The 22,991-nt window shown below is 41.6% G+C and overlaps 1 protein-coding gene across 2 annotated transcripts; it reads right to left on the reverse strand.

Annotated features, from left to right (window-relative positions):
- Positions 1-232: 232 nt before the first annotated feature.
- Positions 233-20,716, reverse strand: NSG1 (neuronal vesicle trafficking associated 1). Of its 2 annotated transcripts, XM_062493377.1 has the most exons (4): positions 20,129-20,716; positions 16,353-16,469; positions 5,638-5,748; positions 233-433 (listed from the first exon to the last, which is right to left on the reverse strand). In XM_062493377.1, the coding sequence occupies exons 1-4, from the start codon at positions 20,255-20,257 to the stop codon at positions 233-235; spliced, it is 558 nt and encodes a 185-aa protein (XP_062349361.1). In that variant the 5' UTR covers positions 20,258-20,716. The 2 variants fall into 2 exon arrangements, with proteins under 2 accessions (XP_062349361.1, XP_062349362.1); XM_062493378.1 differs by lacking the exon at positions 16,353-16,469.
- Positions 20,717-22,991: the final 2,275 nt, after the last annotated feature.

The following is a 22,991-nucleotide window of genomic DNA, read 5'->3' on the forward strand; positions in this document are numbered from 1 at the left end:
CAGCAATGCTGATATGCACCTGCGGTTATGCCCATGAATGTTCTGCAGCAAGTTTTTTTCTTTTTTTTTTTCTTTTTTTTTTTTTTTTTGCAAAGCAGTATCAGCAAACAGAAGCAGTTACACCATAAACATGAGTAACCTCTAAATTATCCATAATTATATTTAATGAAAAGTTCCTTGAAGTCCCTTAGTTACCTTCAAATGACATAGTTTTAATAATTAGCTTATCATACTAAGCTGATTTCTCAGCAGCTTCAGTCTCCTGTTCAGACAGTTTCTCTTCTGACAGTACTGTCATCCACGGGGACACGGAGCGTGTGATGGTTTGTTTGGCCAGGTTGTAGTGGTTTATGACTGTGTAAAATTTCCCTCGAGCGCTGGAGTCTTGTTCAGAGTAGTAGTTTTCCAACCCAGCTGGAATGCATTGATTATTCTGAAAAGAAAATCCATTGCTTAGATTTCAGCTACAGCTCCCCAACACATATGAAGCAGGTTAGCGTTTTTTTCTCCTTTCTGCCAAAGCCAAGAGTCACTTTCTATGAGTCAAGATGCAACATACAGCAATTAACTACAGTATTGTGCTACTGTGTTGAAAATGTTCTTCCCTGCAATCCTCAAACTATTCGTGCATTTGCCAGGAAGACCAATCTGGGTTTATATTGCAAAATAATTAACATACAAGAAATGTGCTTGCCTAAAATTATTTTTGAAAGTATTCAGTCTCCAGTTCCAGCCACATTTTGCTGATTATTCCTGCCCACCAAATTCCAACTGTTTGGATTACAATTACAGCTGTCTGTATCCTACTGTTAGATTAAGTTCAGGCAATTTACCTTGGTGTTTGCAGCCTGAGGGACAGATATCAGTACAGACATATTGGTGCCAAGGTATGAACTGTTTTACAGCCCAGTAGCTCACACATTATAGGGAAAACTCTGTGGGTGGCCAGGTGTACGTGCAAGTGTGTACACACATACAAAATACTTCACTCCTGGTTGTCAGAAAGATGTAGCCAACAGCAGGCTTTTAAAAAGCTCTCTGGAGCTGTGAGACTACATTATTTAATTTCCCAAGACTGTAAGAGCACTAAATATAACCTGCTAGATGCTCAGAACTTTGTAAAGTGAAATAGATAATTTAGAGAGCAAAATAAAAGTAGAATCCATTCTGCTGTCATCTTAAAAGCCGAAGTGGATATGCCTGTGCAGCACATTTGTCACAGCTATCATCCAAGTACTCTTCCACTCACAGTGCAGGAAGATCCTACAGAGCAGTTCACTGCACTGAAGAAAAAAGTTATTTAGACATATACTGTGACCTCCAGGTTTTGCCCCAGAAGGCCGTGGGGTCTCACTGCAAGTCCTCTTGCCACACTGGCCAATCCAGGCAGTCTTGCCTTATACTTCAACATGTTAGGGCAGTCACCTGAGCAACTGAATTGACTCTTGTAAGTTAGAAGTAACTGCAGCTTGAGGAAAAATTCATTTAGTCATTTCTGCTCTGGCTGTTTTAAAAAGAAATAGGATATTCAGTCTTCTTTCCAGCACCAGAGGACTAAAATTTATAATACTACAGCACTACAGCTTTGAACTGCTACTGTTCTACTCGGAATACAAAATTTTATTTTGGGAATTTCTCAGCAGAAAAACACATGCAAAAGTTCCATAGGTTTTAGGACCTGATTCTACCTTAAAAGTGTCCACATTTACTTCTGAGTTGACTTTTGTCCATGTCAAAAAAAAAAAAAAGCATAAATATGCAACAGTAACAACAGTTTCAAGTCATAAAGCAAAGATGGGTGAAGACCCAGCAGACAGTCTTGGCTTAATACAAATCTTTCTTCCTAAAAAGACCAGCATGAAAAAAATCATCAAAAGGTATGAAAGAAGAAAGGAATACTTGCCAAAACAAGAGGCCCACAGGTAGTCTTAGAACCTGCCCTCGATGAATTCAATCACCTGGCACATGTGACAGCTCAAAGATGCCTCGCTGTCACAAAACTAACAGCCCTCCCACAGTCAGCACCTCACTGGCTCAACCCCACAGGTGTGACAGAGGCCTCAAAGTGTGCCAGACTCACAGGAGTGCCCGGAGTTTCCACAGCAACCCTGCTTCCCTTTAGCTGTAAACTTTTGTCAAGGCAGCAGCTGGGGCAAGTCTCCCTCCCAGTTTTGTTGAAGTAGCAGCACACAGCAGATGGGATTTAACCCTGGCTAAACAGCACCTGTGTCCATTCAGCACTGTAAGTCAACAGAAGCTTTCCCATGCTTATAGTCAATGCATTTGCCAGCTTCAAAAATAGGGACCTATATTTGTAAAAACATAATCCAGGAATATGGAATAGAGCTATTTGATATGCATATTCATATACATCAACAGTGTCATCTTCTGGAAGTATTCTCCATGTTTTATCTGGGATAACTGACACTACTTCTGATGTGATAAAATGACTAAGAAACACATAGACACAGACATATTTGTAGTGATTATTTTACTCAGTCATGGGATGCAATCACAATTCTAAATATTTAAAGTGGGGAAGGAACACAATCCATTGAACTAATGAAATCTGCCAAGGAAATTCAAGCAAATATAATTATTAGAGCTGAAGACAAGCCAAGATTACTGACAGTCTGAAAAAAAAAAAAAGCTACAGAATCCTGTGTTGCCTTCAGAAGCAATTTGCTTTGTAGCAGGCAAAAATGACTCAGTAATGGTTTGGGCTTTGGGGGGGGGGGAGGGCGCTTGTAGTCACAAACATGCAAGACATCTGACAGAAGAGCCTAAAGAAACACACATCAGTTTCCTTCCTGAGTACATTTTTGCTCTGGGATTTCATGCTTCTGGAAGAGATGGGAAAACCTCTCCTTTTACTCATTGCCCCTTGTGTACTGCCTAAGGAGAGCCCCTTGGCTTAGTTCCCAGTCCAGGCAAGCCATGCACCTTCAGTGACTGAGCGATGGGAACTGCTGCTGATTCTTGCCCTGCCACTTGCCTGAGACTTGTGTATATAGACCATTTATTTCCATCCTTTTTATTTGTTTTCATGGTTCCCAGGGAAGAGAAGGAAGGCCATGAGGAGAAACTGGAATACTCCAGAGTTACTTGACCGTCTTTTCTTTTTTTTCACAACCCTTCTATTTTGGAAATTAGTTACAGGTTATGGCCTTTGATGCCAGAGAAAACCCTGTTTGCCAGTCTATATCTGGCTGAATTAAGATTACTCTTTTTGTTCCTTTGACATGAAGATCCCAGAAGTATTCACTTATAAATAGTATCTTCTGTCACGTTAACTTTGCTGGGTCAGTAATTCCCAGTTTAACAGATGATGGTGTGGTCTTCAATGCACTGAAATGACTTTGCTGTACTGTCCACAAGTCTTTCAGAATGCAGGTGCTTTGGCAACAAAAGCTAAAGGGTAACAGATACGGTACAGAACATACTGAAACACTGAGGAAATTCTTCAGGATGTAAGTACACTCAGGTTTTTGTGGCGAGTCTCACCAGTAGGTTGTGATGAGTGCTCCAGAGAAGCAATCTGCACAGCAGCAGTACTAAGGCTGTCTCAGAAAGCTTAAGCAAGCACAGAAATAAGACTGCTGTACAAAGGAAAATAAGCACCTTTTAAAGCACACCTTCATGCCCTGGAGGCGTAGCACAGCAGAAACCTTTGGAACTGCTCCATGTATGAGAGCATCAAAGCAGAGGAAAGTGAGTCTGACTCAGAGCTGTGGTTAGCTCAGCCTTTATGCAGAGATTTCTGCAGCACCAGGCTTCCTGAGGCAGACACACCTTTGCCCTTAACCAGGAAATCACTTCAGCATCTAACACCTGGGAACATCCAGGCCAGAGAATGTTGTTGAGTCCACCTGAAACATGAAGCCAGTCCACAGAGACACTGGTCACAAGGTGACAGACTTTATGTTTCCTAGGACATCTGTGCCAAGCTATGCCATCACATTTCATGGACTCCTCCAAAAAAAGACACAAATAAATATTAAGTCATCTTAACAGTGGTAGTTTTCAGGCCTTGAGTAATTTGCCAACATCCTCATCCTGTAGAACGCTTTCTTAAAAATGAGTTACATGACCGAAGATGCTGCGTCTCCTGGCATTATGCCATCAAACAGCTGGAAACAGAACACCAGCTCCAAGAAAACCACCAGGAGAGCAACCAAGATGCAGTCTTGTGTATGTGCTGCACCTTATAAACAGAGCATGAGCTATGGGATGTTCTGCCTAACTTCTGTCCCAAACACAGGACCTGAAAGAGAAACACAACCCGAGTCTGGTCACAGGGCAACTGAAATATAGCTGAGAAAATGCTCTTTCCCTAAAGTATTTGTGACACTGGCAAGAAAAGCCACAAGAAGCCAGAAAGCTGCAACTCAAAGGAGAGGACAACTCGGTGTAAAAGGAGGCAGAAGCAGGAGGCTGTTGCTAGACTCACACAGGAACATGTAACTGGCTGTTCCTGTCAAGCCAGGATCTCATCAAGACAGGCCTGAAAGGAGCATAACAGTCCATATTCCAAACTGCTCAATACCAAGAGAAAGCTTAGGGGGGAAAAAAGGCCTATTGTCCCCTGAGACACAAACACAGAGGGGTTTCAGTGCCTGTCTGAGACAATGCAAAAAGCCAACAGCAGAAGCAAAAGCTGGATCTCCTGACTTACAGCCAAGTATACTAACCACAGTATCTTCTGCCCTTGAACAAAGGGGAAGCAGTAACCAACTGAATGCTAGAACCTGAATTAATCCAAAAGGGCATCACTGATTATAATTGTGGACTAGATTCTTGTAAGATATTTATGTGCTTGAAGTGACAGATAAAATCCTGAACAGGACTGTGGAGGAGTGCTGAGGCAGCCATCCCTTCTTAAATAATTTTGAAGTTCATACTATGTACCCATTTGATTTATTACTTGACTAAATATTATTAAAAAATTAAAGGGAAGAATGTCATTATTGCTGCTACTTTTCTTACCTAATTACAGCCAAGTTCAACTCTGCTAAATTTACAACTGGGAGGTCAGTGTTACTTTTCTGACTTTCAGCCCAGGTCATAGCAAAGGAGCCAGCACCACCATCTCACACAAATAAAGTGAGCCCAGCCTCCCTTTTTGGTTAGAACCAGTATTTTTTACAATAAATGTGTTTTCCCTTTTTTGGCATCACTTTTGGCAGCAGGGCTTGGAGGTCACTGTTCTAGAACAAGAAGTTCTTAGTACAAAAATAACCCTGAAGTAACTCTACTACTCTTAATGAGAACATCACTTTTTCTTTGACACATATTCCAGTTTTTTTTCTCCACATTCTATCATTTTCTTATTTCCTAAGACACAGTAATTTGAAAGAATGTGCAACATTAAATCATATGACCCATAAATGAAAGATACCAGTGTTCAGACTTGTGCTATACTTTCAATGTTTAAAGTGTTAGCAAAATAACACTATTAATACTGTGCAACAGTAAAACTTCAATTATAAATTACAAAGCAAAAGCATAGCAGGAAGCACACTAACCTATGTAAAGAAACACAAAATTGTGAAATACAGCATGCCTTAATCAAGGTTATGCCTAAAACAACACAGAATATTACATACTCTCCTTTGCTAGAATGGGTATGCAATTTACCTTGAAAACAAATCCTTCTGGACAGGTATGATCATACTTGTAAACCTTGTAGACTACCAGAAATACAACACACGTTAAAAATGCAAGGGCAAAAAGGACCAGCACAGTTACCTGTAAAGAAAAATAAAACATACTTATATTAGTAATGTACTGCTTATTCTATTGCTTATTCTGCTGCTTGTTACTGCAGGCAGCAGAAGTAAGTTGTGAATGCACTTTACAGTAAAATCAAGCAAAAGATAAAACCAGCTGCTTAGTTACTGAGGGAGAACACAGAAACAGCCCCTAAGTGTTTCTCCCTGCCCTTCTCAGAGAAGAAAGAGGATCGTCTGGGCAGTGGCCTGTTGCCTGTATTGCAAGGTGTTTTATGATTGCATTTCTGTTCAAGGCACATGAGGCCAGGACACACCAAGGTAGCTTCTGTCTGCTGGTTTTTCAGTATGTGGATGATGTAAGTATAAGTCTAGTTTACGTCAGCTGATAAGCATGTTTGTTTTCCCTGTGCCTGTCCAAGAGTGGACTCAGGTGGTAATAAGTTAGCACAGGTGTCATCCAGAGGTGACTTGCAGGGCATGGAGAAAGTAATGTCTCCCCTCTCTTATTAGGATTAGAGTTTGTTGCACCTGCTCTGAATGTAGAGATTGTTACACCAGTAAGTTACACTTTCTTGGTTGCTCAATACTCCGTAATTTATAGGTTGAAACAGTACTACTTCATCACACAGAGCTGTACAGGAATGGTTCACTGCCAGATCCAGAAGGAAATGCACCATGTTCAACTCTGGGCTGGCCTCCAGGAGTTGTGTGGCACCTCTTTCCACAGTGCTCACGGAGAAGCCATTACAGACAGCCTTGCATGGCATTTCACCATATCCTTCAGTACCTCCCTGCCCCTGAACTTGGGCTGCAGAGAAGTCCAAGACACACCTTAAAACAAGCCTGAAATCAGTGTCAGTATAAAGCTAACCTTTCCCAGGTACAAATTCTGAGCAGCTGGAGACCAGCAGCCATCTGGTGTGTCACAAGACAGAATCATCTTTAGTTCACCCACTGATGAGAGAAAGCACAAAATTTTGTCCAGTAGTTACAGTACAAAGCTCTCTAATTCAGATGCATTTTGGTGGAAGGCGTGAACTGAGGAAATAGCATTCATTATCTGGGAAACCATTCTGGATGTGTGTTTTTATTTTTCTTAGAATTTCTACTGATAGACAAATTGGTAGGCATGGAGATTACACAGTAAGTGATTGAGAAGAATTTTCTTTTTGGCAAGTTAGAAAGAAGCAGGCATGTGCTACAGCGTAAGAAAGAGCAATAAACAGAAACAAACAAAATTATATGATTAATTTTTTAAAACAAAACATAATATGATTAAATTTTAAAGTAAGATGAGTAAACCAGCTATATATACACCTTCTGAAAAAAGAACTTAGGCATATCAGGATCAATTAATTGAAACAAGAATAATGTAGTATTTGAAAGGGCAAAAACAACAAAAAATTGTAGCTTTGTCTCTTGCTATAAACAACCACCATACACCTCCCTTCTGGATAAACCTCTGAACTAACAGAGTTTGCAACACTGCAAACTGTGCAGGGCAGTGGTATTAGGATATTTCAGGACAACAGTAAACTTAAGGGCCTTCTCATCCTGTGAAAGCAAATCTCATCATGGGCAGACAACAGCAACTGATATATTTCCTGGCTGAAACAAGGCTGAGTATTGTGTGTTGCTGAAGCCAGGGATTTAGTAAGGATTTTTGACAGAAAGAAAATAAGCAAGAAAAGGGAAGGCTGAGTAGAGGCAAGAACTGCAGATCAAAAAGTAACTTAGCAGGAGAAACATACATATAATGTAACAATAACAACTGAAATGAAACATGAAGCAAAGGACCTTTCTGGAACAGCAACATGTTCAGTTTCTCAACAGTCACTGGATTACAAAAAAAGAAAAAGAAAGTATTCTTAATTAACTTCTGAAAACTACACATTGACAACAATTTTCATATCTAATTAGTCTTTTTCCAAGCTTCTAACTTGTTTGCATACACAAAAACTAACATGGATAGCTCACTCTGTCTTGCCAACCTTGTATGTTCTCCTTACATCTCCCATGCCTCAGTATGTCCTGCATGAATCCAAGAGGAAAAAGTACATTTTCACCTTCCTTTCTGGTAATTCTCTGAGGCCCAGTTTAATAACAATCAACATAACACTCACACACACGACCCCATTGCTGGCCCAGCTACGCTCTAGCTCAGCCCTTCCCAGAGGTTTTTTTTATCAGGCTTCTGACTCCATGCAGCCTTCAGCAAAAGCTGCTCCCTTTAGGAACACAGGCCTGTGACATGGAACAATGGCATCAGGCAGAACTGCTGTGGCACACATCAACTCGGCTCATATTTGTCTCCACCACAGATAGGAGCTAAGAATATTAAATATTCTGAAAAATATTCTCAAGTCCAAAAGTATTTTAACCATATTTCCTGGCCCTCCTACTAGCAGCCAGCAGTAGAACTGTAATGTTATTTCCCAGCTGTAACCATTCTGACATTTAGATGAGGTCTGGAGAACATACTGAGACAACATACTAACAAGCTGTTTCATAATTAAGACTAAATGTTAAGACAGTAAGAAAAAACTGTATTTCCACAATCACTGCAAGATCACTCTTCAAAGCTTCAAAACTGCTCTGAGAAGTAACTGTTTTTAAAAAGAAGATAAAAGCCCAGTGTTGTGTTGATTGCTGGAGCCTGTCAAGTTGCAGAGCCATGGCCTCAGGGGTAATTTGCTGAGCCCTGTTTTCAGTGACAGTGTGGAGCTGTGAGTTCTCACTGCTTGCACGAGTTCTTTCATTGCCACACAGTAAATAAGCCATGAGAAGAGTTCTCAGGGGTCCTGCTTCAAAAATCTCACCATTTTTTCTCTCTCACTTACTGTATTTCCTAATGTTACTAATTTTGGTATTAGCATGTAAATTTTTACTCTCATTATCTCCAATGATTTTTACTCTCATCATCTCCAGTGATTTGCAATCACACTCCATTTGCAAATCCCTAATCAAGTAAGCTCTTGTCTCCTTCTTATTAGAAGAGAAGCTCCCTTCTCTTACCATCCTTCAGGATACAAGTAACTTCTATTTAAAGACAGTTGCTGATGAAAATGGCACAAATGGAATCTAGCAATGGATTTCTTTCCAAGGTGATTGTCATCACTTGTTAATCCAATCCATTTTTCCCTTTTAAATTGAAAATCCTTTTCTCTCTTCTAATAGGCATTTTTCTCCACTCTCATAACAACCCACCACTGATGGTCCACAGTGATCAGATCCCCATGTTCACTTCTGAACCTGAGGCAGTCAGCTTCTCTCCCTGCACTAACATAGTGCAACACAACCTCATGTTGCAACCCAACCTCTGTGCCTCACCTTCTGAGCTCTCTCCTCCCAGATGCTTTTCAGAAATAAAAGCACAAAAAAGAGAAGGCAACAAGTTTTCAGACCACAAGCAACCCCAAAGCTGTCATTTATTGCTTTCTTCCACAGCAACTTTGCACACTCACTATGAAATAAAGTTATTTTCTTCTTACCAACACAATACTCAAAACTTGCCCTCTTTCTCAGGCAGAAGTGGCTGCAATGCATGCAACTGCACCACTTCCCTTCTGGAAGAAAATAATGAATTTCCTTTTTTGTGGTAGCAGCTGGCAATGCAGGACCCCATACAGCACATTCATAAGCAGAAGTCTTGTGAATTACTGTGATCATTCACTTCCACATACATTCTGCAGAACTCCAAGGTGACTGTCACACCTCAAGAGTGATGGGCTTTTAAAATGCTTTTCTTGAAGTAACTATAAGGTAGGACAAACAACCATTTCTTTTAACTAGGAATTCAAAATGTGATTTTGCTTTCATCTTGAGTGTGACATTTAAAGTTAGTTTTAAGGGGATCTGGCAGCAAAATTAAGCAAACAGAGAAGATGACAAGATATTATGTATGTGGCAGATTTTTGAATAGATTGTAAGCGAAGAGCAGAAGAAGGACAACGTCTAGCCAGAAGCCATTAGAGTAATCAAAATGAGAGATGACTAATGAATGAACTAAGCATACCCACAGCAAAAAAAAACTGTCTTCAGACTCTGTAAGCAGTCAGCTGAACAAATTAAACTCACCATATCTGACAACTACACTATCATGTAAACAGCTTGTGATAAGGCCTTTACCATGAGATCTAGCAGATCTTCCCCATCAGTCCATGCTACTTTACCTCAACTGCAAAAGATTGCAAACGTTATTTTCTCTGCCTGGCTACTGCAGTCTCCTCCTTCCTCACTCCACTAATGGTTACTTGGACTCCCTTTTTCATCAAGCTGGAAGACTAGAGCAAAATTCATCAGCTGCACCAACAGTGCCTGCTTCTCTTCACACCCTTTCCTGGTCATATTTCAAGGCATGCACAAGTCTACCCTTTTTGCTCCTCTCAGCTCCATCCATTTTGCTGTTTATTTCATCCCGCTGTCCCACTAAAGCCTGGGTACCATTAATTTCTCCTCTGCCTTCACTTCTACTTGTCTAATGTCTCCTCTTGCCTGAGATTCTTTCATTAACCCATTCATACGGTGCTGTTCTGCACCACACCTTCCTTCATGCTTTTTCTTCCATCAGCACACAAACCCATGTAGATGCACTCCTGTTATTAGAATGACTAAAAAGATATGCAATGATTTTCACTGCTCAGTCACTGGCTCTTGGTCACATCTCGTGTCTGCTCTACATCTATGCATTATCTATTTCAACTGCAGCCTCTTGGGAACACAACTTTCAGTTCTGATCAGTTTGTAAAGTGTGAGGCAGAGACTTCCTGCCAGCACTGAACAAGAAGAGTGAAAACATACACGTACAGAGCATCTTTCACAGGAAATGATTTATAGCCAATTAATGCTTTGCTCACCAGTAAAATGCAGAGACCTGTGGGGTGAAATACAGCAACTCTGTGCAATCACTTAGGACAGGAAATTAAGATTATTGCTACCCAATTTAAACTACAAGAGAATTTTAGGCAGACGGCCTGTAATTACAATAGATTGTGTCTGGCTACATCCCTCAGACAAAAATTTGTAAAACGTTGCACTGAGTTTCTTGTTAATGGCCATGACCTCCATTTCACCTTTCTCCATGAAAATCCTGCATCTCCAGCTACACAATGCCCTCTACCAGCATGCTAGAGAACACAAAAATCAGCTTCCCACTTATCACTGCTTTTGCAAAATTATGTCCTTGTTTGCTATTACCTCAGCCTGTCCCTGGAAGTTCAAATGAAAAACGTGTCTGAAACAACACACTCAAGGATTAAGAACCTTCATCTAGTGGGAAATGGCAACATGAAAGAAAAAAGGAACATTTACATCTATACATTCAACATTTGACTCATCTTCAATTACAGAGCAATGCAAATTACACAGAACACCCTAGTGCAATGCCCCGTACTTGCTATGGGAATATACAGGACAACCAGTGACTCCAAAAGATAACCAGGTGCCTTGTTTCAGAAGAGTATTTCTGACATTCCATGTCATGTTTAGCTGTATGACTGGTATCCATCTATTAAACTCAGCTTCTTCACCACAACATTCCCATCAAAACTTTGTGCTCAAAGGGGATGATACTTTGGGGACAGATGGTATGGTTACAGCAAAAGCAGTACAAATCAAAACACTGTCCTTCTCAAATAGAAATGACAAAGAGGAGAGAATGGTCTTGGATGCTTACCTGGAGATGACTGGGAGTAGCAGGAAAAAAGACAAAAAAGGCAGACAGATTCATGAGGACGGTAACAGAAAAGAAGCTACAGAACCAGAGCTTATTAACAGCAACAGTGCAAGACAACAGGACCAGTCTGCAAGGGAATTGATTAATGAAACCTGAGGGACACACTGTTAGACAAAAACAGGTTAACAAGGCACTGGCCTTGAGATCCTAGAACTGCAGCTTAACTCAGCTGTTCATGGCAATGTTCCTGTCATCTTCTATCACACAGCACCATATAGTGTGTTTCTTAACAACAGGGATCTGAGGAAGCAGTTCAAGAAACCCTGTGGCACCAAGATAAGAACCTTACTACCTTCCCATACAAATCCAGAAGATATTACTGAGGCCAGGAAAAAGGCTGCATAATGTTATTACAGGAGATGAAAGGTTATTTAAGTGATGCATCTGGAGGGATCCAAAAAAATCTTCTGCATCACCTGTGTGTGACTGGTTCTGTTCCATTAAAAGGATTTCTGATGGAGACAGTGGCAGAGGACACCTGACCTATAGCAGGGGAGCTGTATTAGGCTTTACTTAAATCTTCCAGCTCTGGTTATAAAATTCCTGTCAACCAAAAATTTAGCAGGAGTATTGTCAATGTCGTATCAGAGAATATAAAACATTAAAGGAAAAGTGACAGCTGCCATGCAGTACCTTTACTTACATCAATTATTTTTAAATAATTGTTACATTGAAAGAACCACCTCCTTTATTTTTCGTATTTGAAGTAGTAATGAAAAAAATTTAAAGCCTCCCAAACACTTATACTTGTGAGCAACTTTAATCCTGTGAGTAGTTCTACTGGAGAAAGAACTACTAATGACAGTAAGTACCTGTCACTCTTCCAGCACTAAGTGACAGACACAATCTACTTAAGGAAGTGATACCCGTAAAGGACTCAGTTGACACCTGCTCTTAACAGCCTTAAAGTAGGAGCAGAGAGCTACTCAACACACAAAATAATCACACAAAGAGAGCAGCAAAGAGAGAACTGTTTCCCTTGTTTCTGGTAATTTTTGCAGCAGTAATAATCACTGGCATAACTAAGAAGTACAAAAGTGTTGAGGCAGAAACATGTTTGAAGGATGCCTCTTTTAAGACAGAAAAAAACCCTTGAACAGTTAGATACATGTTGCATACATTTTTTGCAGTCTTAAAGTGACCAGATTAAACTGTGAGAACTGATCTTGAAGTTTCAATCCCTCTTCCACAACCTCATTCCAACAGCTGCCTGCTACTCAGTAGTGTATGGTTTGCATGGTCTTAACACAGAGATAAGCTTGAGGCTTTGGCTCTGCAATTAGATGTATGTAGAGATGTCAAGGATAAAGTCAGAAGAACTGAACTTTTTCGAACAGAAACCAAAGGCTGAAGACATATCACAGCTTGTGCTGATTTAAGGGCTTGACATTTATTATGAAAAATCAGTGTGTGTTTTCAAAATACCTCTAAATGTTCTTTACTAAGGTTTTCTCAAATGTAAAAAAAAAAGTCATGCTTTGCTACAAGATTTTTTTTAAATTGGTGTGTCTATACACAACTGCCAGCTGTAGCCCAATCAGTGGGTGCCAGACATCCCACTACAAAATCCAACTGGAGGTTGTGAAAACACTGCTCTGTCAATGGGGAAGGCAAAGGTTTGGTCTTGGGTACCCCAGACCACCAATTTTCTTCTGCCCCAACTTACTCCTGCCCTTATTCACAAGGATCCTTTGTTACTCTGTAGAGTGGACAATTTACAAGAGAGAAAAATCTGCCTTGTTCAAAACTGCTTTCCAGATGTGAAGAACCAACTCCCCCCTATCAGCCTACACTGTTCAGAGAACAAAAGCAAGACTTCTGTTTCTCAATGGGAAATAAGTGAAAAAAATCACATCTTCCTTGGTGTGGTTAGTGCCATAAAAATAAATTAAGACAACAGGGTTCTCAGAATCAGGAAATTTTCACATTCTTTTGAGAGATTCTAATTTGAATTCAGAATGTGGCTTCATAGAAGAAAATTTTACTTGCAGTTTTCTTTGAAAACATTCTCAGCTCTGTTATAATAACTATGGTGATGTGAATTAAATGCAGAAAAATACACTTTATAACTGATTATTCAGCATGTGCTAAAACACCAAATGATCTACATGACATATGCACATGCTGGAGTGACTTCATTTGTTATATTGGGTAATATTTGTATATTGTGTTCTCAAGAAGAACAGCTTTAGATGATCTGCACTGATGAATCCCAAAAATGCAATCTGCTTTGTCATTATTTAAGAAGTACATCCTAGAATACACATGCAAATTATTTGTAGATATGACTGACTTGCTTTATTTTTAGCACAATGCTTGAGCTGTGTCTTGTGGCAAGCTTGTGCTTTGGTGATGTACCATACTAAAGTCATTAAAATGGCATCTGAAAGTTTTTACATGAATGCAAGCCAAAGTCAGTATCTCACCAGTTAAATAATGCATTTCATAATTACAGCAAATATTTAATTTTCAAACAATTATCTTTTTGCTCTCTCAGAATCAACAGCAGAAGTTAACATGATGGTTCACAATTAATAAGGACCCATGAGAAAACCTCAGACAATCAGTACTTTTCATCTACATATTTATGAAATGTTATCAGCTATTCATGTAATATTTACTACTGGAGCGGTGACTACGACAATCACCCCTGCTGGAAAACTAGTAATTTCCTTTAGAATGTCACAAGCATCACAATTCATATCTACAATTGTTAAATAGAGATTAAGGGACATTTTTAGGACCTGAATGTTCTGCATGAACTTTGTTTTCAATTAACTGAACCAAAATTTTCCTAACTGATCGATCCCCATACTCTTCTTTGGAAACCTAGACTTACAGCCACAATGTGAATCACCCTGCAATTCCCAAGAGATACCAAATCTTACAGAAACCTCTCTCTGATGCAGTAGTTACCTAGCAGCGAAACCTAGCAACCCTGTAGTATGAGATTAATCCCAGAGAGATCATCATAAAGTAATATCTAATGGATATTTAGTATGCCATCCAAAGGCATATAAAAATGCCTAAGTCCTCGGGCTTTTAGCTGTTCAGCTACACAAATTAGAAGAGACTACCCAACAGCGGAACAAGGTACTTATTTCTTTTCAGCAAGGTCTCATTCCCTCAGTTTTCCCAACAAAGCAGATAAAACCCCCCAGATTTACAAAAGGATGCACAAGCCTTTTAAATGTGACTAAGACATTCAAAACCCTTCCTTTGCTACAATTTAACGTTCCAGCAATTAAATCCCTTAGGCCCTACTGCTAAACCATAAATGTGAAGTTCTTCAGGTATAGGCTCTGCTCAGCTGAGCCTGTCAGGGCACTCATCTAAAAACTGCCTCTCTTTTCTCTTCTACAACATAGTAAGCATTTTCTAATCATCTTAGTGTGACCAAGACATGCACAACGACAGCCAGACAAGCTCTCCTTGTTCTGAGCTGTCCATTTGCATTTCCCTACCCTCACCTGAGAGGAAGGGGATTACTCTCGAGGACCGCGACTATGGTGTCAGGAGGATAAAGAGAGAATGTGAGTCAGAATGTAGCATTTTCCCTGAGGAATGGGATGTCCTTGCCCCAAACCAAGGAATAGGAAAAGCTGGACCTAGGTTTCTTCTTTAGTAAAACCCTACCACACCCCATAACATCTCTTCTTGACTGTCTGGGGTGGGAACCTACATACTTCACTGTATGGCTGAAGACTTCATCAGGTGAATGGCACCTAAAACATTTGTCGCAGCAACACTCTGCAAAGTTCCTGTCCAAATATAGTCCAATCCCTCCTTGAGCCTTCATTTTGTTTATTTAGCATGATTCCACTGAGAGCTGCATTTTACACTTCCGAAGGTCAGCCTGGGCCTGGGCAGCTTTTAGAGCACTGCTCAGGCACAACAGTACCAAAATCTCTGTGTGTGCCCTAAAACTCCTATCATGCACACAGAGTTTAGAACTGTGCAACAGAAAGAGAATCCACACCTTTACTGAAACTCTGTATTTTCCCCTCATACTAAACGTTAGGCTTTCCAAAAGTATTTGTACTTGTGCATTGAAGAGTGCGGTTGCCTAATTCTTAAAAGTGCTTTGGTATCCTTGGGTAAGATGCCAAATTAAAAGCACTGAAAACATGCTGTCTTACTGCTGAAAGAATAGTGGAGAGTGAGCTGAAGTGCCAACTTTCCTGCTTTGCCTTAACTACACAGAATAAGAAAAACTATCCTCTAGTGGGAAGGGGTAAAGGATATTCAAGCCTTGCACCAGTTAAGATCTCAGGTTTTTCTATGGGACTAATGAAGGGATTTTGTGTGGACACAATCTGAGTCAGTTTCTTACTGAACTGCACTAACAGGCATCACCAAACTGTAAGATTAAATTGGACCAGGAAAACATAAGAAGGAGTGCTGGTATATATCCCTGGGTTGCCAAGTCATAGATTTACTATAAAAAAAATACATAATGGACTATGACAGTGCTTTTAAAGAGAATGGTTTGGCTATAGTGATAAATAAGAAGCCAAAAAGAAAATAAATGTTCTGGTGGTTCTTGTTCTTCAGCACAAACAGGAGCTTTATCCATGCCATGAGCACTCCCCTGTACGGCCCACACACACCCTGGCAAGCCACATTCTGAAACACACTCACTGACAGAAATGCCTTTGGAATTCATCTGCCACTGAGAGATTACAACCAATAATGCTTCAAGATTTGATTTTGCTTCTAATTGTTAAATACTGAACTATTATAACATTGAATTAATTTTTCTCATATCCAGCTATATCCACAACAGGCACTCTGTTATAGCCAGTTCTGACTACAATCAGCAATTGATTTTAAACACTTATGTAAACACAACTCAGTCATTAACATCTTCACATTGCACTGCTTACCTTAAATCTTTCTGAAACCCCTTCAGTGATGCTGATTGTGAATTCAGCTATTTTAGGAGTACGGAACTTTCCCTTCTTGCGATCAGGTTCATATTCTGTTTTTGTTTTGACCACAACCTTTAAGAAAAAGAATCAATCACAAACCTGTCAACTGAAACTGGCCACAAAAACCTTAATTATTCTTTAAGTCTTCTGTATCTGCTCACAAGCACATCTAGCACCATATCTTTTCCCTCTCCACTTTGTGCAATTCTTCTTTGAACACTCTAAATAATTCTTTTTTCCAGTATACCACTCATCAACTAATCTACCTCTCAAAGTGATTTTGATGGACCTACAGCAAGACTTGTTATGCAACAGTTTCACAAAGGTTCAGTTTTTGCATCTGTGGTGATACTGTGCTCTTATACTAGGCAAGGATAGGTCAAATCCAAATCATGGACCTTCCCACTTTGTATAGTTTGAAAATAGCCACCTCCATTTGCTTCAGGAAACTCCATTAAAGAGATTTCAAAATGGAAACTCCATTACAGAGATTTCAAACTGGACACCAACAGAAGATTACTGAAGAGCACCCATAAAAATCTTACAGATGATGATGCTATGTTCCTTGATGCCATGTTCTTTCTCAGGATTCTGAGTTTAAAAAAAGATGTGAAATAACCCATGTAGTCTAGTTGCTGTTTACCATGTGATAGACTGTGGCCTTTGGCACTCTTTATTTTTAACATCTAATTTCTGAATTTTCAGCTGCAAGCAGCAAGATGCACATGAACCCCTGTGTTAATGAGATTTCTCCCAACACCCCAGGCTCTTCACTTTATTCCTTGGTATGAACTACTGCCCCAAGCTACACAATTTAGCACCTTACCTGTATTCCCAAAATATTCATTACGTCAGCCATATCTCTAGTGTTCTCCTAGGCATTCTAATCATACAGAATTTTCACATACCTAACCTATCTGCCTCATTTTTGTCTTCTGCATTTTTCAGGAACTTTTTCCAAGTATTGTTCTCAAACTGGGGTACAGTTTACTGTAGTGATGGTGCTATTGCAATTTTCTCAATGTCCTCTGTTTTTCCAAGGAATAAATATCTACTCTTTTATATTTTTGAGAATCAAATTCTATCTTCAGCACAGCCCACAGTATTAAGAGCAAGTACATTTATCACAGAAAGGCCTGGGTTAGAAGGGACCTTAAAGATTATCTTGTTCCAACCCCATGCCATGGGTGGTCAGAGTTCCTTCTGACCTGACATTGCACACTTCCAGGGATGGGGCATCCACAGCTTCTCTGGGTGCTGTACCAGAGCCTCAGCACCCTCACACTAAACCTACCTCAGTTTAAAGCAATTCCCCCGCCTTGTCCTGTCACTACATCCTCTTGTAAACAGTCTCTGTCCATCTTTCTGAAATTAAGACAGTGACACTTCAGGTAGCTAGACACTGAAATGACAAGCTTAGGGTTCCCTTTGTCTCATTTCCCTGAATGGTACCTAGAACATGTAACTGTACCTAGACTCAGTACCATAAAGTTTATTAGACACTTTCACAGTATTACACATATTTGTTCAGGACATAGGTTTAAAAAATACTTACCTATTTTCAACTATAATTAGTAAGATAGTAGTTATTATCTATTTAACTTTACAGCTTCCCAAGAGCATCATGGAAGTTAACTGCCTGATGATTTCTGGAATGCTTTTTAACATTTTAGTTCCCTTTCTCCCCACTTTATGTTGCATAATCTCAGGCAACTCAAATCACATTCAGCTGACACTGAATGTACAGTTCTAACTGCCTGGTTATGTAATGTCTTCTTTTGTTTAACATATCTAACTATGAATATAAATCACTTCATCCCTTTAATTTAGAAACTGTCAAAATCATCAAATCCTTAGCACTGTAGTAACTACTGTTCAAGAAGTTATGCTTCACTGCCACACTGCAGCCTTGCAAGGGAATAATAAGCACAGATACATGAAGTATGTACTCCTATTCATTATACACAAGTGTCTGCGTACTTCAGAATTTGATCTGTATGTCCATCTTTTCTTAATACTGTTTCCTTTTTTTTCACATCAGTTGCTCTCTCCTGCCTTTGAGTCTCTGGCAACCAGTAAAGAGACACTGATGTGACTAACCAGTTACAGAAGGACACCAGCAGGACCAATAAATTTAATCTTCCTCCTGTATGTTTGCAAAAGGAAAAGAAAGCTAATATACAGTTGGACAGCAGAGAGTAGAAGAACCAATCAAACATTCCTTTAAGTTTCTAGCTTAGCTGGACATTTGCTTTCATTCAAGTCAAATAACATCCATCCAGGTGGGAGGAGTTCTGCCCCATTCTAGCAGAGCAAATAGGCTGGCACAGAACTCCCTGGGTTCACTACAGAGGCTCTGCTCAGGTTAAAGCTATTACCATGCAGATCCCTCGTTCAGACTCCTGCTTAGCAATGCAGCACCAGAACTAATTCCTTTGGTCATTGGTCCCTGGTAATCGGTTATATCCAGTCACCAGTTGGCAGACCTATCAGACACAGTAAGACTTAGCTTGTTCTAAAGCCTTAGGGTGTGATTTTGTCCTCAGTTACAAGATTTACACCCATGTAACTGAAGGCATAAAATGGACCCTCAGGCATCTGAACAGCTGTTATGGCTTACTGCATTTACGCCTGCCAACTGGTCAGCACAGAATGGTGTTGATAGCAATTAAAATGGAGGTCACACATTTATTTGTATTGCCTACAAGCAACATTCTACCAAGGAAAATTTTACAAGCTAAAATTCTTTGCTCTGAGTTAAGATTATGTGAATTCTTTTGAGGTCTGAGGAATGAATAGGTATCAGCTTAACCAGAAACAGAATTCAGCTTGTGGAAGACACAAGGCCAAAAATAAAAACTGTATGAAGACCACAAAGCTTTTTATTACCAGATGCATGTGGAAAATTACAAGTAAGAATTCTATTAAAACAGGTTACTGAATACCCTGAAAAAAATCCTACTCCTGTGTGCCTCGTGTATAGTAGCACTTTCTGAATTCTTTATTGTGAGTATAATAAACATATTTAAAGGCTATCACGTCACCTCTCTAAATCTTTAAAATTAAATCCCTAATAATCAAGGTATTTAATGAGGAATGCAGGGAACACAATTTCCTTCCAACCTGTAAGCAGCATATTGGACTGACCCCTTCCAACTACAGAGGACATCTGAATCACCTCTTTGGAGATTTTTGAACAAAATTAATTGCCAAGGAGAAACTCAATGGCCTATTCTCATCTCATTACTTTGGCTTGTCTGGGGTTAGCTTAGTTTCTTACTGAAGCACAGAAGGAAAATGGAAGTGCTCTCTGTTGCTAGCACGCCCATGGCCATCTTACAGAGAAATAAGGCAGGGCACTATTCCCCCATCGGGGGGGGGGGGGGGGGGGGGCATTTTCTGGACAGAGAAAATTCATATTATTCACAGAGAACACACAGGACCTTCCAGATGCAAGAAAGAAAGATACAGAAAAGGAAGGGCTATGACAATACAGCAGAGAAAAGCATGCATGTAGCAGCACTGAAAATCTCTATATGCTTATTGCTAACATTTCACACTGATTTTTAATGCAAATCACCATTAATGGATTTTTACAAGCTTAGCTGTTTGGGTTTTTCCCTAGAGGGAACTAGCATTTCTAAGATGCTCTTCACCTATAGCCTATTCTTTTGTTGTTTGCCTGAGATTTGGGTGTGATCCTCCAGGGTGAAAACTAAAGCCTACTGTACCTTATCAGGAGGTGGGAATTGGAGCTGATTGACATCCAGGGGTGTGATCAGGGGGATGGTGTCAAATCCATCCTCCAAAAGGGGTTGCTTTGTGCTCTTCTCGCTGAAATTATTCCCCAGTTTCACCATTCTTCCAGGATAAAGGGATTTTCTGCTGGCACACACAGGCACACACGCAGAGAAACGCAAAATTATCAGAAACCAGACCTTTTCCCAGCCCTCGAAGGACCCGAAATACCTTACGAAAAAAAAAAATTAAAAATTAAAGCGTTGGTCGCTATGACTAGGTTAGGTGTCGGCGTTCTGGGAAGTACGAACGATGAGCAGAGCTTCTACCACCAAAATTAAAAAGACCCCAAACCACTACGCGCACAAAGCGGCACCCCAAATCCCCGACACGCCAGCCCGCGGGCAGCGCCATCGCCGGCGCGGGGCCCGGGGCGGCATCGCCCGCAGGGCTCGGGAGCCGCGGCCCCGGCGCTGCCCTCGGCCCCGCCCGCCCCGCGGCCCGGGCTCCCCTCGCAGGGCAGGGCCGCGCTCGCCACTCACCGCCGCGGCTGCCGGCCCTGGCTCGGGGCGCGTCCTTCCGCCGCGGCCGCGCAGCGATGGCGGAGCGGGGGGCGAGGCGCCGGCTCTCCCTCCGCGGGTGGCTCTGGGCGGCCGCAGCGCCGGGGCCGTGACGCAGCCGCCGCCTGGCTGAGGTAGCTCCGGAGCAGCAGCAGCAGCACAAAGGGGCCCCGCGGGGACGAGCGGGCGGCGGCTCCCCCAGCCGGCGATGGCGCAGCGGCAGCAGGTGGAGGGGGCGGCGCGTCCCGCCCGGCCCGCCCGGCCCCCGCGCCCCTCCCCGGGCGGGGCCGCGCCGAGCGCTGCGCTAGCGGGGATGGGGATGGGGATGGGGATGGGGATGGGGCCGGGGATGGGGATGGGGATGGGGCCGGGGATGGGGATGGGGCCGGGGATGGGGATGGGGCCCCTGCCCCGGCGGGGAGCTGCGCTAAGCCGGGCGGCGGCGAGGGGCCCCGGGCTCTCCTTCCACGCTGGCGGCCGCTTGAGCCCGGGCGATCGGGCCGGGTCCGCTCCCTCCGGCCCTTCCTGCGGGGAAGGGACGGGTGTGCGGTCTGCACGGCGAGAGCCCGGCCCCGTGCTCGGCTGTGCAGGACGGGGGGATGCGAACACTGGGGCCGGCGGTCGCGTCCCTCCCGGGCAAAGGCGTACTGCAGAGCCTTGGAGAGAGAGAGACAGAGAGAGAGAGAGAGAGGGGACATCTCACAGCTCGGCTGGCTCGGGGCGGAAAAAACCCAGAGTGATTCATATTCACTGCGCTGTCTCCTGTAACCCAAGGCAGCCAGCACGCTCCCCTTGCAGTCTTGCGGGTACCTTGCTTCCCAGCCAGCGGAGGGAAGGCGCTGTGGGTGATGCAACAAGTGCTGGGCCGGTAGGCAGCTGTGGGAGAGAAGAGGCAGACAGGTGCTCAGCCTAGAGCCAGTTTCACGCTTCGAAACCAACCAGCCTTTTCTAACAGATGCCAGCATGAGCAGTCTCTCTGCGTGCTTTGTTCCAGTTTTTCCAATCCGACGTGCATCCCGTTTTCCTGAGGTCAATGGTCTGTAATGCTAAAGGCCCTTTCTGGCTGTGGCACAAAGCAAGTCGTGTCTCCAGCTATGGATCATCCTGTCTATCTCATTTATTTCTCCCATCAGTGTTCTGTCCTGAGTAAATAAAGTGTAAAATAAGCTTGTCTTACCTGAGTAGCATTTCATAAATCATACTTGTGTGTGTTAAATAGAAGAAAAAGGGTTTCATTTTATATAGAAAATTGCACCTGTGACTGGAAATGAAGGGGTTTCTTCAGAAAACAAGAAACACTTCAATTATTTAACTTTGGCAAAGCCCTTGTCTTACAAGTGCTCTTGAACAGAACAGATGAATAATGCACAGGTGGACAAGTGCAATCCATTCATTTGTATGTGAAGCCAAAGTCATAAAGAATCCAAATGACATCAGAAGTCCGAGTGATGATCAGAAGTGTATTTGACAGTATACTACAGGGAGCCCACACCACACAGCAAATGGTTTAACAAACTGACTGACTAGGTTCTTTCATCTCTAGCTTTTGTGATTTTATATTTGTGCCCTTTTGGCTGAAGATGGTCAAAAGCTTAGGGCAATTGTGTATTAAGTGTGTGCCTGAGGAAGTACCAGTGTTGGATTAAGATGAATGGATGTAAATTCCCCAGCTGGCTGGTGAGGTGGTTTTTTTTTTTTTTAGTTATGTGAGCATGTGCACAGGTTACTCTGTTTTAGTGTCTGTTGTAGACAAAAGGAGAAATTTGGATAGCCTGTTTACGGACTGAGGTATTTTCTTTGCCACTGTGCATTTCTTTAATTGTATCTGCCTTTTAGGAACTTACACTAACTATTCTTACCTGGTTCTCTAGTCTTTCAGAAAAAATCCTTTTTGTTAGGCAACTGGACACTGCACTTGTTGCCACTCAGTATTTACGTTCAGTGGCTTACATCATTTTCATTTCACATGCATGTCACCCCATATACCATGCCATAAAATAAAAAAAGCTCTGTGTTTTTGTGTGCGTGTACATGCACACACAAATATATGTGCCTAATAAGTGTCTTTATTTGCCAGCTATATAAAATGAGCTGTTAAAATGCTTTAATTTCTGATATCAAATAGCCAACTATCACTTGATACTGATGGTTTTAGAAGTAAAAAATGAAGTAGCTTACTTACAAAAGTTATATGCCTCCCAGTCAGAAGTTGCTGCATTAACAAGGCGAAAAGGTGTATATTAGTGTAGACATTATTTGAAAATAAATGGATTTGTCAAAACTAGCACACCTCTTT

This window comes from Cinclus cinclus, chromosome 5 (assembly GCF_963662255.1).
Source record: "Cinclus cinclus chromosome 5, bCinCin1.1, whole genome shotgun sequence".
NCBI lineage: Eukaryota > Metazoa > Chordata > Aves > Passeriformes > Cinclidae > Cinclus > Cinclus cinclus.